This window comes from Betta splendens, chromosome 15, assembly GCF_900634795.4.
Source record: "Betta splendens chromosome 15, fBetSpl5.4, whole genome shotgun sequence".
In the NCBI taxonomy this organism is placed as follows: domain Eukaryota; kingdom Metazoa; phylum Chordata; class Actinopteri; order Anabantiformes; family Osphronemidae; genus Betta; species Betta splendens.
The window spans coordinates 6,631,645-6,647,031 of NC_040895.2; the positions used below are offsets into that span (position 1 = coordinate 6,631,645).

The following is a 15,387-nucleotide window of genomic DNA, read 5'->3' on the forward strand; positions in this document are numbered from 1 at the left end:
GCTTCTACTTTGGTAAATTTCAGTTTTGAATTTCCCAGCTTAACCCACAAAATTCGCACGTCCGCAAAAAAAAAACAGCAAGTAAAAACACAAGCACCCCCTTCTCCAAAAAAATCACGTGTCTCCATAAACCGCTACAGCTGATATTTTGCACAGGCGAAATATTTGCAGTTTACAATCAAACGGGTTAAAATGCATCAAACTGCGCCAGGCTCTAATGAGAAGCCTGTCCTGTCCCCTGTGTGTCCATACAGGCGCACAAAGGGGGGGGGAGAGTGCGCCAAATTTGTTTGCGGCGGATCAAGGCTCACCGCCTCCACTGCACTTTCTTTATCTTAATTCCAACTTGAAAAGATATAATTATCTAGTTTGAACAGGACTGCTATCAAATCCTTCTTTATAGGCAGGGTAGGGAAAAGCTCGAGTGGATTGTGAAGCTCTGAGCCGCTCGGTGTTGCCCGAGATAGGAGTAATGAAGTTGTGGAGTCCGGAGATACAAAGGGCATTAACCTCATTAGCATGAAACCTTTTCTTCTAACTATTGTGGGACCCTTTCAGTCCTCTAATCCCCCCTATTTCAAAGCTGGGTTTGTAATAAAGCTTTTAGTTTTTTTCAAAGCTAATGGTATTCTCTAAAGATTTTTATTGCTGTTATAATCTTTGGGCCGATTAAGAATTCCCTCTATGCTATTCCCCGAACCCAAACCACAAAACAGCTCTCTTTAGTTTATGGGACAATTAAATAAACACGTGCACCTTGCACCAGAAAACGCTGAAGTTGAGTTTGTTTAGGAAACAACAGAGCTAAATAGGCCGCGTTCGTAATCCACTATAAATGTGTCTAGTTTCAGTTTGGCGAGTATGGGAACCATTTCCTGTTAGAAACAATATATTTTAGGTGGGACGGGCGAGTGGAGGAGCCCTGTGATGTTCCCGTTCAGTTCAGAGCAGCAGCTCGCAGCATGACGGAGCCCACAAGACAAGATTTTAAACAAAGATCCCATTTTGCGGCACATTGCAACCTTCCCTTATCGCATCGTGAGGGGTAGTCAGATTGTACTAAATTATGTCCAAGCAACCCCCCATTGGATCCGTGGATTAAGAGATTAAAGTGGACCACTGGGCAATGCATCTCCTTTCCCCCCCTCATATTACTCGCATGATAATTGCCCAAACTGATTTGCACTTTCACAAAAGCTTGTGGGGACTCTTTGTAGCAGGAGCGGAGCAGACGCCGCTGCCGCTCTGAACTAAAACGAACGCCGGCCTGTATCCGACTGAAAAACAAATGCAAAGCGGAGGACAACAAATTAGGTTTGAAATTCAACTCGGCTGCTTTTGACGCGACATCCACCCAAATTATTATTATTTTAACGAGGTTAAAATGATCGCCTTAAGAGTTACATTTCGCCTGCTGCCTACATTTTGCTGCTCTATATAACCAGGAGCCTTTACTTTTACTGCGCGCAACATATTGATAAAACTTTATTGACAAAATATTGACAATTACATACTTCTTGGAAGTATACTTTGTGTTAAAATTGTAGCAAACTTAACACAAACACAAAAATTATTTACATTCTGGAAAAGAGGGTTTAACAGAAACATTAACTTTTAGCATTTCTGTACATGGAATACGCTCAGTGCTTGAAGTATTTTTCTCTCTCTCTCTCTCTCTCAATTCTTTTATTTAGTCCTTCGTGGCAACTTTCACTGTCCTGACAGAAGGCTGCGTGGGGCCACAGCGACACATTGGTAAAGCTTTAGGTTAAAGGAATGTCCTGACACCTTCCCTTTAAGTATCTTATCTGTGGTCGGATTCACTTTTTAGAAAGATTGTTTTAAAATTCGAAATTCACTTTTTGTTCTCTTTTCTTTAAAAAAACACTATAACGCAGCACCGCTACTTCAAATGTTTTCACAATCACGTGTACACGAGAATCATTAATTAAAGACTGCACACTTTGTAAAAAGGAAGAAGCACGACATCTCTCAGTTTGAAAATAGAGTTAAAAACAAAACTCACTTTTTTTTCTTGGTTTGAGAAAAGTTGTCAAATTAAACCAACTACCAGGAGAAAAAACTATACCATGCAATTCAAGTTTTACAAAAGCAGTTTGGTGTTTTGGTATCTTTAGTGGAAACGGGGGTTTAAAAAAATTCTGAAGTGCAAACGTCCAATATGAATTGGAGAAAAAATAATTAGATGGTGGTAGGTGGGTGATTGTAGTGGTGGTTGGTGCGTGGAAGGGTTCAGGTAGTTGGACTGAGACACTGTCAGTCACGTTTTCCTGGGTCATGTAGAGTGACAGACCAACACGGTGACAGCAGTGCCAACAGTCGGGTTTCTCTCACCCTCAGCTGCCGATCTCCGGAGATCTGAAATGTAACATTGGCTTTTTACCCTCTCACTGTCTCTTCGCGGCATCCTTTACCCATGTCCTCCTTCACTCAGACGCCTATAGTCTTTTTTAATCGTCCGAAGTGACATCAATTTCCTCTGGGCTCGCCTGTTTAGTCGCCAGTCTCCATCGGTTTATGTGATGCGATCCTTTCTTCTTCTGCTGGGATTCCGAGCCCTCCTCCTCCAACTTCTGTCGCTTGAACTTCGTCCTCCGGTTCTGAAACCACACTTTTACCTGAGGAGGGAGGGATAGGAGGAGAAAAAAAAGAAAAGGAACGGATCAGTATCACGAGATAAACAGCGATTGTCCCGTGCGTAAATCCACGCGTAAAAGGAGACATTGTCTGAGGAGAAGCGCTAAGTATTATCAGGCAGCAGCGCAGTGGAAATAAAAAGGTGAACTGAGCCCTGTATTGGAGGAAACCATACAGGGTTTAAATTACAATTATTGTTTTATTGTATAATATTAAACTATATCACAAAGCGTGTGCTCATGGTTTATAAAGGTCAGGCAGGTTTGTTTTATAAATAAATCGCCCGTCAGCCATTACACTCCAGGTATTCTACTAAAAGTAAAAAACTTAAATCAAGCCAAAGACCTGGACTAAATAAACTATTTTTATACTTTACAAACATATATGATGGTCTAGAAAAATACTTTTGCCTAAAAGTAGGTCAGAGAATTTTTTTTCGTTATATGACTAATTCGGTTAGCATTTCCATGTGGTGGAGGTGAAGGAATCACGTCCATGTGACATATTTGACATATACTTTCACGCACGCCTCTGAGGCTCAGCTCGGTTAATAAACGGTACCGTGGGGAATTAACAACATCTAAATCGATAAATAGTCTGCTCCTGCTTTGTCACTCTGCAGCCCCTTTTAGCTCTTAAAAGGCAACTGAGGTGCATTTAATAAGCCTTCAGTGGGTTAATTGAAGTAGGTGATGGTTCATTTCTCCCATCAGCTCCTCCAAAGGCCCCGCCGTCCAAAGGAGACAGCGGACAAAAGACAGCGGCTGATGGGCTCAAACAGCATCTTAAATATGGCAGGGGGAATTCAGTGAACCCGCCTCGCTCTTTGTATCGCCTATCCTATAAAATGGTTAACTGGTTAATTTGCCCTCCATTTTGAAAGGCAACATTCTCCCCCCAAAACAAAGTAATTCAACCCCTCCTGAAACGAGGTTAGGCCTATACAATGACGGTGGATTTGATCCAACAGAAAGCCTCTGTCTTCGATTGACAACGTGCATTTATGGAGCCTGGTGTGTAGAAACAAATTGGTACCTGATTATTTAAAATTGGTGTTTTGCAAATGCTAATACTCGTCTTTATTTCCGTGCGTAAATGCCTTTTCTATAGGTTAACGTCCTGCTTTCGAGACGCACTGAGCCACGCTCAGGAAAAACTATAATATGAGCTAAAGCCCTCTGCAGCGCTCACAGTGTGTCAAATGACTTTTTATAACTACAGTTAAAAAGGCGATGACGTCGACGCAGACCTGTTGGAATATTCAAAACACCTAGGGTCTAGAAATACAATTAAACTGAACCAAGCGCTTTTTTTGCTGCGTCCGCGTAGAATAAAAAGGCAAAATAAAGTTTAAGGTTCAAGCGGATATTTCCGGTGTCTTACCTGAGTTTCTGTGAGGCTAAGGCTGTGTGCGAGCTGTTTCCTTTCTGCTCCCACCACATAATGGTTTTTCTCAAATGCGTGTTCGAGCCGCAGGAGTTGGGAAGGTGAAAAAGCTGTCCGGATTCGTTTGGGCTTTCTGGCCAGCGCGTTATGCAAAAGGAAGCTCTCTGGACTCGTTTCGTTACCTGGAAACGAGCAGAAAAGTGGGATCCGTCAGGACTTTTGTTTCTCCACTTAATGTAGATGTTAACATTTCCCAAATAACCGGCCGGCCTGCGCACGGCCGCCAGACAATCGTATAATAAGGACAGCACCGAAACACAGCGTGGCAAAAGAGTGTGTCATGGAGCCGGATATCTCTGACTACGATAAGATAATTTAACAAAAACCTGCGAATTCTGTGTTTTTATTATGGACGTCATGTGACATTCATTCGCGTGGCCACCGCGAGAAGCAAAAGGAACGGACACAACAACTCACAGGTTAATCCGTCGCCTAATTAAATTAGACTAAATGTAATGTGAAATACAGGCAGCATGAAGACGCTTAAATAGTCAGCAGCCAAAACTTACGTTTAAAAATATTTTCGAATCAATTCGTGCAAAAAAATATGATCACCCTAATTTAATTTGTCAGGGGAAAACAAATGCCAGCTAAACATATAAATAAACAGACCCAATATGTGAGCGTACACACCTCAGTGTCTGTAAATTGGACTCCTGTCAGACTTATAATTACCGGCAGACCGTACTTGTAAAATAACCATTCACGCTGCCTTTTTCTTTAAAAATGCATTTTTCATAGTAAAAATGGTTTAAATCAGCCGCTAAACGGAAATAATCGTTTTTTTTTCGTTCGCGTGCATCATGTTGGATACAAAATAAAACTGGACAGTCGTGTCAGAATGCGAGGGGATTTTTTTATAGCTCTGAACAAACACCTCACGCAGCTGAAGGAATGAAAGCCACGCCGCAATTGTTATTTCGTCAATATTATATTTTTCGTCTAAATTTAGGAAAGCCGTACTTTAATTTGGGCGAAATACGTATTTTATTCGTTTTATGAGGATTGCCGGTCTCAGCCACGTATTTTCCGTGCGCCGTTCCGTACTGACGGAGAGCGAGACGTCCGTCAGCCGCTCGGCGCGTTTCGTGCGTCAAAGTAAACCTTTGATCACTTACCTTGAAACCTGTGGCCCAAGTACCTATATCTGTGTAATAACCAGGGGTAGAAAGTTGAAGGGTCCCTTTGCTGGCTGGCAAAAAGAGGGTGCGGACTGTGCGAGGATGAAAGCGGGTGAGCGGCCAGCGCGTGCGGCGGGGCCACCGGATTCACCGGGACGACGGAGCTCGGCGGATGCGACACCGCCTCGGCGAACACCAAGTCCGGGTTCGAGTAGACGCCCCTGCCGCCGGAGTGAAAGCCGTTGAGAAAGGGGTTCATCTGCCCGGAGTTTGCATAGCTGAGAGCCGCTGGCCTGATGGGCTCTTCGGAGCGAGACGCCGGTACAGGATTATCCTTCGCCACTAAAGACTCTATAGTAAAACACCTCTTGGGTGTAGGTTGAAACATGGTCTGATAGTCCGGGTTCCCCAGTTTAAAGTCAAAGTTGTCGCGGGCGCTCTCGCTGCAGAAATACTCCACACCCAAAAGAAAGGGCGAAAGTTTCTTCGCAGTAAATAAGTTGGGAAACGGCCGCGGCGTCGAGGAAGCCCAAATAAAAAGCGTGCGGCTACTCCCAGACTAATCCATGGATGTGATCGCTTTCCTCGCCAGGTTCGCGCAGGCAGATTTGTTAGTTCATGAGCCTAATTAGCGCCGCAGCCCCATAAACAGCTTCCTCTGAAGGCTGTAATGGCATGGTGATTGGTCGCCGCCGCTGCTGCTCGCCTTGAGGTGGAGAAGGGGAAGACGCTTAAAAAGTGCAAGCAGGGGCGCGGAGAGGCGGACTCGAGCGCGCAGCACGGAACGGATTCGTCCGGAGAGGAGCCCCGCGCGCACACGCACACACACGCTCGCGCGCCTATATCTCCAGGACATTTAACGCACTCATCTGAACCAGTAGTAGCCCGTGTATTTGCATTTAAGGCCTGTGACAGGTTCACTCTGATTTTTTTCAGCATGGGGGTGTGTGTGGTGTTAATACCGACACTTATTATTTTTAATTATGTACAACAGTGTTGCGCAAACAGCAGCTCTATTAAAAGGTGTTTTTGACGCCGTGCACGCGGATAATACGTAGCGTCTGCTAATCAGCCCGCCCTCATTTATTTCTCAACTCGGTTCCTGTTTTTAGTTTTCTAATGTTTCTAATGTAAAATGGTTCCTGTTCGTTCTCATTTGTGCTCTGATTCTATTAGACAAAATTTCCAATTGAACGCTCTCACACTTCATTTGTGTCTGGGAGACGCAAATAGGCTTTAGCCCGGATTGAGCGCTTTTTGTCAGCGTTTACCGTAATAGCGGGGCTCCCGTTGACGAGGTGCGCGCTGCGTGTCAGACGCAGCCGAGGCCACGCGCTCACGTTTGTTTCTGGACGGTCTACCTGTGGGACTGCGAGCTGTCACCCACCGTGCGTGGATCCGTGGCCGAGGTCAGCAGCGGCCGCGCGCCGAGGCCTGTCACGCGGGAGCAGCACGCGCTAGGAGCCGTTCAGACACACATGATTAGAAGCAGCCCAGAAACGGTGCTGCTCACCTGCAAGTGTTCACTGGTTATTTATTTATATTTTCTGCTCTTTATATCGGGTGCTTTAATAATACATATACACCGGGATGATTAGGATATGAATTACACCGTTGCATCACATTGTTATGAATATAATACAGAATGCTATAATATTTATAATAATAATAATTGTTGGTCATACATGTCCTAATAATTATTATAATAAATGACGTTGATAAACTGTGCTTTATGTTGCGTATGGAAACGTCTACTCTGTACAATACAATACAAACCTATTGGTAAATTAATATTTTAAAAACATATAAATGTTTTACTTTATGTTATAAACACTGAGGATTCGTCGGAACTCTTTTTTTAAACATGCTTACTTTGTACTTACTTTGTAAAGTAAGCCTTTATTTTATGCGGACATTAGAACCTAACGTTGCCTATTTAATCTGCTTTATTATCGGTAGAATTATGGAGCTAGAGTTAGTATTTGTTTTCGGCGGGGCCGAGTTCATTTACGTTATTTCTATTTTCAGCTCCAGTCACTGCATGTTAATGTGCTTTTAAGTTTTACACTGAGGTAACTGCTGATCAGACACGCACCACCACGCAGCGTCTGCTTTCACATGCTGAGGCGTCTCAGTCCTCAACGCGGAGCTTTTCTGACCTCTACTGGTTCCAAAGTGGAAGGATTGTAAAAAGTCCCAAACCTCGGGTCAAAAGGAGCTTGAAGATACTATTGAAAGCAAATATATCCAGTAGCACAACCAATTCAGCAACGTGTCAATATGTGGAACTGGTAAAATTACTACTAGGCTATTGATTCTATAGTTTCTATAACACTGTTTATAATGTCTGTATTTTGTATGACAAAACCAACCATCTTCAGGACTAATTTGCCTTTTTTTAGCTTATACCCTCAAAACATAAGCAGCAGCTGTAAATCACTAATAGCACTGTCTTAACTTAGAGGTATGATCATACTTAAACAGAGATAAATGAGCATGTCGTTGGTGAGCAAACATCTTTATTAATAAAGGCTTTATCTGTACACATGCAACCTGGTTTGGTACCACTGATTGCAGCAGGACAGAAGCACACACTGGCTATGGAGCAAGAATTGAATACTCTATGCATGCACATCAAAATGGAAATTCTTACGAGTTAAGAAGCAGCTGAAACATTAGAGGAGCAGCAGAGATCGCTGAAGCATGTGGCATTCATAGCCACTGCTATAAGAGTGGTGGATCTATGGTCGTAAATTGACATTTATGTCATTGTGTTGTTTAAAAGAGCCAGTTGGGGAAACAAAGTTTGCACTGGAAGTTTTAGCAGGTGAACTGGTCACTGTAGGTAATAACACTCCTAACCGCTGGGGGCAGTCATGTTGAGAGTAATGGTTTGCATGAGGCCCAGGTTCACTCAAGTTCATCGAGTGTTGGGCAGCCAGAACTGCTCAAAGTCAAAATAAAACTAAGAAACAAAAACATCCCCAGAAAATCTACAGTCTACAAATATTTAATTCAAGGAAAATATAGCATGAGTATGTAGTCATTATTCACTGCTGTGGCTAATTTGCTGATGGAAAACAAGATATTATTCCCAATTTATCATATAAAAGGTTGTTGCTCAACGACGGACAGTGGTCCAGCCATCATCATCTGTCTCATTCTTGGTGCGACGCTGGTTTTCCTTGTCAGTACGCCAAGCCTTATCTCCTTCAGTGTCACGCTCCCGCTCCCTGGGCCTCTCCTCCCGCCTTTCATCACCCCCACGACGCCAGGAACCTCCTATTAAAACAAGGGTTATCATCAGAAGCACGGAAAACACGATCTGATCTTAAAGTACAGCTGAGTTCATGGGTTTATATATCCAACTTTAAGATGCCTGATGTAGCAGCGCCTTTTTAGCTCAATAGCGACCTCTGCTGGCTAAGTACAACACTTCTGTAAAGCAGCAACTGTTTTATTAGACAGGAACACTAGACTAAGTTAGCAGCCACCTAAAATTAGTTTTGAGCACCAGTGAGTACAAGATCCATGTAACAATTATAAACCTTTGCTTTCTAATATGTGATGTCAATCACTATTCTTACCATCATCCTGATCTCTGGGAGGGCCTCTGTTTTCACGGTCATCCCGGCGTTCTCTATCACGGCGCTCACCGCGGCGATCATCACGCTCACCGCGGCCTTCGCCTCGGCGATCATCACGCTCACCACGGCGATCATCACGATCAGCATCCTCTCTGCGAGATTCCCTCCAGCTGCTTCCTTCCTCTGTGCCTGCTCTCCTCCAGACACCACCCTCCTCTCTGAAAACAAGGGCCAATAAAAACAATGACCACCCACTGAAAAGTCAACTTAAACAGTGTCTACAAAACCAAAAACAAAGGCCAAGTCTTGTACCTCTGTGGACGACGGTCCCTGAAGCGGTCGCTAGATCTTTCTTCTCCCTCACCATCCTCACCATCTTCATCAGCACCACCGCGTGGGGGTCCCCAGCTCTCCTCACGGGCTTTCTCCCTCTCTCGCCAGCCACCTATAACATGAGCACTGACTCATTAAATCATCCTGGTAGACATTTAAACTTAATTTACAGACCTGCTGTGATGGCAGACTGTCAAGTAACCCTTTAAAACGATTTAGTAATGGGCATTTATTAACAGCATGGCTGCGGGCTTACCAGGTCTGCCCAATGGTTTCCAGGGTTTGGCGTCATCGCCACCACGACGTGGCCCATCATCCATGCCTCTCCTTCCACCTCTGTCATCATCTCCCCCTCCTCGTCTGGGGCCCCAGTCATCATCAGCTCCACGCCTGGGACCTCTTGAGTCATCCATGCCTCTGCGAGGCCCTCTGTCATCATCAAAGGCGCGTCTGGGGCCACGATCATCATCAAAGCCACGCCTGGGACCGCGGTCGTCATCTCCACCCCTCCTTGGGCCACGGTCGTCATCAAAGCCCCTACGTGGAGCACGATCGTCGTCCATCCCTCTACGTGGAGGACGGTCGTCATCGGCACCACGACGGGGGCCTCTATCCTCATCGAAGGTTCGGCGGGGTCCTCTGTCTTCTCCGCCTCTGCGAGCACCGTCTGCTCTCCTGAAGGGCCCATCTTTGTCCTCTCTCTCCTCATCACGACCCTCCTGTCTCCATTCCCTATGGAACAGGACAGTCGTTTTAGAGCCTCGTTTGACCTGAGGGGGCCAATAGTAAAGTCATTTGAATTCAGTTACAGACACGCACCTGTCAGGAACGGGGCGACGCCATTCTGAATCTCCTCCCTCGGTGCGCTTACGCCATCCACCCTCTTCCTTTTCGGGCCATTCCTGTAGAAAAGAAACATGTTAATGAAGGTTAGAGTGATTAGAAATAATAAAAGTTTAAAAACATTAATTGTACTAATAGCAGTTTCTCACCTTGGGTTTCTCCTCTGGTTGGCCTCTTCTCTCCTCCTCCCGACGGCGCTCCCGCTCCTCGATCTCCTGCTGACGAGCTCGCTGTTTCCGTTCCTGTTCTTCGAGCTTGCGGAGACGCTCCTGGTACTCCCTCTCCTCCTCCTCTCGCTGTTCTTGCTCTTGGCGTTCACGCTCCTCGCGTTCTGTAACAAAGACAGGGGAATAACACTTAGTGATGTTTGGTCTGTATAATCCATCATAGAGACAATGTGTTTTCCCTGACTGGGGAAAATTTGTCTCAAAGACTGAGGTGGAAATCACATTCCTGGCTAAAACTTTTCTGTGACGTATTAAATTCCACCACTGCTGGGCTTTAAAGTTTCTGGGACCATTTGCAACCAAAAAATGACCTCTCTTGAGCTGTTCTTCGTGGATGCGCTGAGCTTCTTCCTCTTTCTGGCGGTGGTAAGTGTTACGCCTGTCCTCTTTGCGCTGTCTCTTCCTTTCTTCCAGACGCTTTTTCCGCTCCTCCACCAAACGCTCTTGGAATGCTTTCAGTTTTTCCTTCAAAAACACAAAAAAATATTAATCTATGTCACTCCTGTGCTTATTTTAAGTTCAGTAAAAGGCTAAAAGTTCTTACCTCATAAATGAAGCTACGGGCAGCAGTTATTTTAGATAGGAAGTTTTCTTTGTCCTCCATCATCCTAGACATGCGCTGCTTGTGCTCGAGAGCCTTCTCCCGTTCAACTTTCATGTTACTGATCTACAATGAAAGAAAAATGTACCTTCTCACAATTTGCATACTTTAACATTTTATTGATATATGCTTTTGAACAATTTCACACTTACCCTCTCCTCCTCCTGAAGCTCCCATAGTTCCATGTCTTTAATACGCTGCTCCTCATAAGCTTTTTTGATCAGAGGAATCTCCTCAAGGCGTTTTGCTCTCTCAAAGTAGTCGATCTGGAGGAAAACAAAAATTGTACTTAGTTAGACTGTGTGACTGTATTTTAAACTGATGTATGACTTGGGGACTTACCTTCTTCTCCTGGTTCTTGAGACGCTCCTGGAGTTCCTTCTTTTCCTTCTCCAGCTGTTCCACCTGTTTGGCCATAATGAAGTCAGGATCCAGCTCCTCCAAGTCCTGCAAAAGGTAATTCGTTAGTTTGAAACATATTACCATGACCTAGTGCAGCAATATAGAGGTCAACTCATTAAATCATACTGATTGTATTTTACCTCAATGTCAATGTCCTTGAAAGCCTTGGCTCCAAGTTCGGTCTTCTTAATTTGCTCCAGTCGTTCACGCACTGTTTTCTTTTTGATCTGCTCATGCTCCTGCATGATGCGCTCCTTCTCTCGCTCTTTGGCCTCCTGCCGGAGACGCTCCTCCTCAGCCTTGCGGACCTTTTGCAACTCAGCCTCCCTCAGCTCCAGCTCCTCCTTCTCACGCTGAATATTTAGGCTTTCAAGGCGCTCCTTGCGCTCCTCAATGGTCTGTCGCCGAGCCAGAATACGCAAGTGATCCTTTTTGGCATTTTTGAGATAGGCAGCAATAGCCTGCTGGTTCTGCTCCTCACGTTCTTGCTAGAAAATAATATACAACAAAAATAGTTTTTAGTATAATGAATAGTTCTATATATAATTAATTATAATGCTGTGTTTGCAAATATGTATAAAAGCTACTTAAGTGCTAGATTCACCAGAATGGATGCAGGCTTGATAATCTGAATGGCCTTGGCCAAAGAAGCAGACATAGCAGTAAGCTGGTTCCTGATCTGCTCTGATGGCATGTTTTGTAGGAAAGGTCCAACAGGAGAATCCTCTTTGGTTGAGTAGTTCAGGTCAGAACCAAAACTCAAAGTTCGAGAGGTGTGGTCTATACGGACCTATAGAAGAAAAAACAACAACAGTTTTTTTAAACTGAATGCTTGTTATTAAGGAATCTTAACGTGTCTACTCACAGCTAAAACAATAACTTAATGGACTGTCTTCTTACCTGTAGATCACAGTGACGGGCAGCATCCACAATGGCGCGCTCAAGTTGGAAGGCATCCACAAAAGGAACCAAAGAGGCCAAACGGCTAAACTCAATGCTTTGATAGATTTGTGCCACCTAAAAAAAACAAAGACAGAATGGTAAGGCTGACTACATTATAAATGTAGATGAGATATTAAAATACTAATTTTAGGGGAGTGGAAGAGAAATCACATCAAAGATTAATCACCTGCTGCAAGAGTCTTAGGATTGTATTGTTTTGCAGGTGAGGAACATACTGCTGCAAATCAGCCTCCTTCTCAGCCTGGTCTCTGACCCAGTTCAGCACCTAAAAGGTAAAAAGTTTTTAGAACATACTTGAAGGCAACAGTATTTATTATAACAACTGCAACAGAATTATTTTGAAGCAACTAACCTTGGTTACTCTTCCGCTGAGCTTCAGCGGATGAAAGTCCACTTCGAGCCAGTTGTACAGTTCTTTAACTTCAGGTACAACATACTGCAGCAAATTGAATCTTACCTAGAAAAGAAACAATAAGTCATTAAAATGAAAAAAGAGATTATAAATATTAGTTCTATAATGTCAGATGAAAACAGATTTCCTTTAAAATGACTCCATGAGTAGTCTTTTCACTAACTTCAAACCATAGGCATACACCAACATTAAAGCAGGTATTGTCTGCACAAATGTACCATGTCATTGATCAGACTTTGGCGGGTTGGTGGAGACTGCAGACCAAGCAGAGTGGCAAGTCTGCGATGCTTTTCCACTATAATGCCATCCATGTCCAGCAGTCGGGCAATATCAGTGCGCTCTGGGGTAATGGGGATGGACAGCGTTGCCAACAGGACTCTGGTCGACATTCTGAGGTTGGAAAGTAAGCTTTGTTACCATCTATTATCTTACATACAAAACTTTACCACGTAGTTAAGAACATACCTTTGCATCTCATCTGGAGTCAAGTTCTTACGCATCTCCCTGGAGAGATGATAGAGTCGGTGCAGGGTGCAGGCATGAAAGAGCGCATTTCCAGATTTCCAGAACACAGTAGACACCTTGTTGTAATAATTGGCCATCAGCTGAGGTTTGGGGGGCTTCTTGGAAAGTGCAAACAGGCCATGGATGTCCTCAACAGCCTTGAATGCTTCCTGTGTGGGGGTATGACACAATGTTAAATCATTAATGGCCTTACAGTGATATGTCACATCATACACTACGTATTGTGTGGAGGGGTGGTGGACAGACCTGCCAGAGCTCCATGCTTATAGCACTGTCCAGCTGCACCAGACGTGTTTCCAGGTGCATGGACTGGCTTTCAGGGTTGTTCAAATTGATAGCGGTGCTCTGGTTGTGGTGGCGCTGGATCTGACCCAGATGCATACGCAAGTTATCACACAGCTTGCGAAACTCAGCTTTGCGGGTGTACTGAAGGCAAAACTTGAATGCTGCAGAAAAGACCCCATTATTAACATTTCACATAACCACAAACATTTCAAATTATATAAACAAACATTCAATGCATGTCCACGTTCATGAAAGACGTACATCATGTGCTGTATATATTAGTATTTATTATCATCTAACTACATAAATAATAAACAAGGCAGTAACTTTAAAGAGGTATTCAATGTTAGTACCTTGCTGGGCAATGTCATGGTACAGGCGTTCCACCTTGGAGTTGTTACGCAGCAGGTCCAGGCATTGGCGGTAGGACTCCCACAGAAACTTCACCCAGGGAGTGAGCAGCAGGCGATCTGTTCGATCCTGAGTGTCCTCCCCACTCACCGCACTCAGAAGTACACTAGTGTCACGACAAGCTAAACATAAGTAACTCTGAAACTCATCATACACATGCAACTGATGGATAAAAATCGAACTTCACCTTTCAGGAGTCTGGATGTTGTCCAGATCCTCAATGTCCAGGACCATCTGCTGGGACTCTTCTTTTGCAGTTTCAGTCTTCTCCTCTGCCAGCTTCAGGTAAGCCCTGACCACATCTTCCAAAGATTTTATATTCACCTGTAAACAGAAAAATAGGTCGCGCTGGTTCCAAACAATACATGTCTACACAAAAATCCAATTGCCACAAATATTTAAGATTTCACCTGTTGACAGATGTTCTTGTACTGGTACAGACCCTCCTTGGCCAGGTGGCTCTTGCGGAGATCCACGCAGAGCTCCAGGTACTTGAGCATAATGGGCTCGTGGATTTTCTGCCATGTTCGATGCTTCTTGCTCTTGATGACATCGTACAAAACATCCAAGGCCGGCTGCTTCTTGCCAACCTCAAGAAACTCTGTAAACACAATAACGGTAACATATGTTTATTACAACAATCGTGCACATTGGCGCAAAACACCTTTAAACGTCGTGCTTGGCTACATCTGCTTGACATAAATAGGCCCATAATTGTGCTAGGCAAACGTGACATGTTCTCTAGACAAGATCGTGTTAATGCACTAGTAATGTGACAGTTGAGAACCGGCATTAGCTCTGTTAAACGTTTTAACAGTTCCCTCGCAGTCGGCTACGTTACGTGTCTGATATGCTATCGAATCTTTATATCACCGTGGGACGTTAGCACAAAATGGCCTAGCTTGCTAGCTAAATACCACCGCTAGCTGTAACACAGTGGCATCCCCGCCATTACAGCTAGCTCTAGCACTTAGCCTGGCTAACCAATGACGAGACAAGCTAAACTGCGCTAACACCAGCTAGCTAGTGAGCCTTAATGTGTGACATCTGTGAAACGGAAAGCCGCGCATCTACTCACCGTTCGCTCGTTTAAGAGCATTCTCGGGCCGCTGGAAATACGCCGGCATCTCTGTGGCGCTTTAGTGAAACTCAAAATGGGCTGACTTCAATGAATTTTAATAAAATTCACCAGTCCATCCAAAGCACGCACACAGCCGCTACCACGGTGCTGGCTGAGAAAGGAAGAACCTCGTGAGCGGCCTAGCTAGAGTTGCCAGATGCAACACGCCCTATCCCCCACTATTGTTTCAACACTTAAAATATATAGTCATGTATTTGTAAAACATCTATTTTAATACTTGTACACCCAATAAATTGTAAATAACATTTTATGAATAATTTAAGCACATTTTTTTACTGTACATAACTGCGTATCCTATTAATTTAACAGCAGCTGCTGATGACTTTTAGCTCATTAGTACATAATTAATATTCACATGTGATAATAACAGTGTGGAATTATGTGGGATTATTCTGTACACCCCAATGTTATAATGCCGAATTTCTTACTGGT

The 15,387-nt window shown here is 44.1% G+C and overlaps 2 protein-coding genes across 2 annotated transcripts; both read right to left on the reverse strand.

Annotated features, from left to right (window-relative positions):
• Positions 1-1,472: 1,472 nt before the first annotated feature.
• On the reverse strand, positions 1,473-5,999 carry emx2 (empty spiracles homeobox 2). Its single transcript, XM_029127641.3, has 3 exons — positions 5,223-5,999; positions 4,042-4,226; positions 1,473-2,639 (listed from the first exon to the last, which is right to left on the reverse strand). Exons 1-3 carry the CDS (start codon positions 5,611-5,613, stop codon positions 2,472-2,474), a joined length of 744 nt encoding a protein of 247 aa, XP_028983474.1. The 5' UTR covers positions 5,614-5,999; the 3' UTR covers positions 1,473-2,471.
• Positions 6,000-7,727: 1,728 nt separating this feature from the next.
• eif3s10 (eukaryotic translation initiation factor 3, subunit 10 (theta)) lies at positions 7,728-15,065 on the reverse strand. Its single transcript, XM_029127153.3, has 22 exons — positions 14,893-15,065; positions 14,225-14,415; positions 14,002-14,138; positions 13,757-13,920; positions 13,365-13,564; positions 13,059-13,267; positions 12,812-12,983; positions 12,534-12,638; positions 12,348-12,446; positions 12,119-12,235; positions 11,823-12,008; positions 11,359-11,706; positions 11,159-11,263; positions 10,969-11,082; positions 10,760-10,882; positions 10,527-10,680; positions 10,138-10,319; positions 9,965-10,047; positions 9,402-9,877; positions 9,125-9,257; positions 8,813-9,030; positions 7,728-8,507 (listed from the first exon to the last, which is right to left on the reverse strand). The coding sequence occupies exons 1-22, from the start codon at positions 14,939-14,941 to the stop codon at positions 8,347-8,349; spliced, it is 3,726 nt and encodes a 1,241-aa protein (XP_028982986.1). The 5' UTR covers positions 14,942-15,065; the 3' UTR covers positions 7,728-8,346.
• Positions 15,066-15,387: the final 322 nt, after the last annotated feature.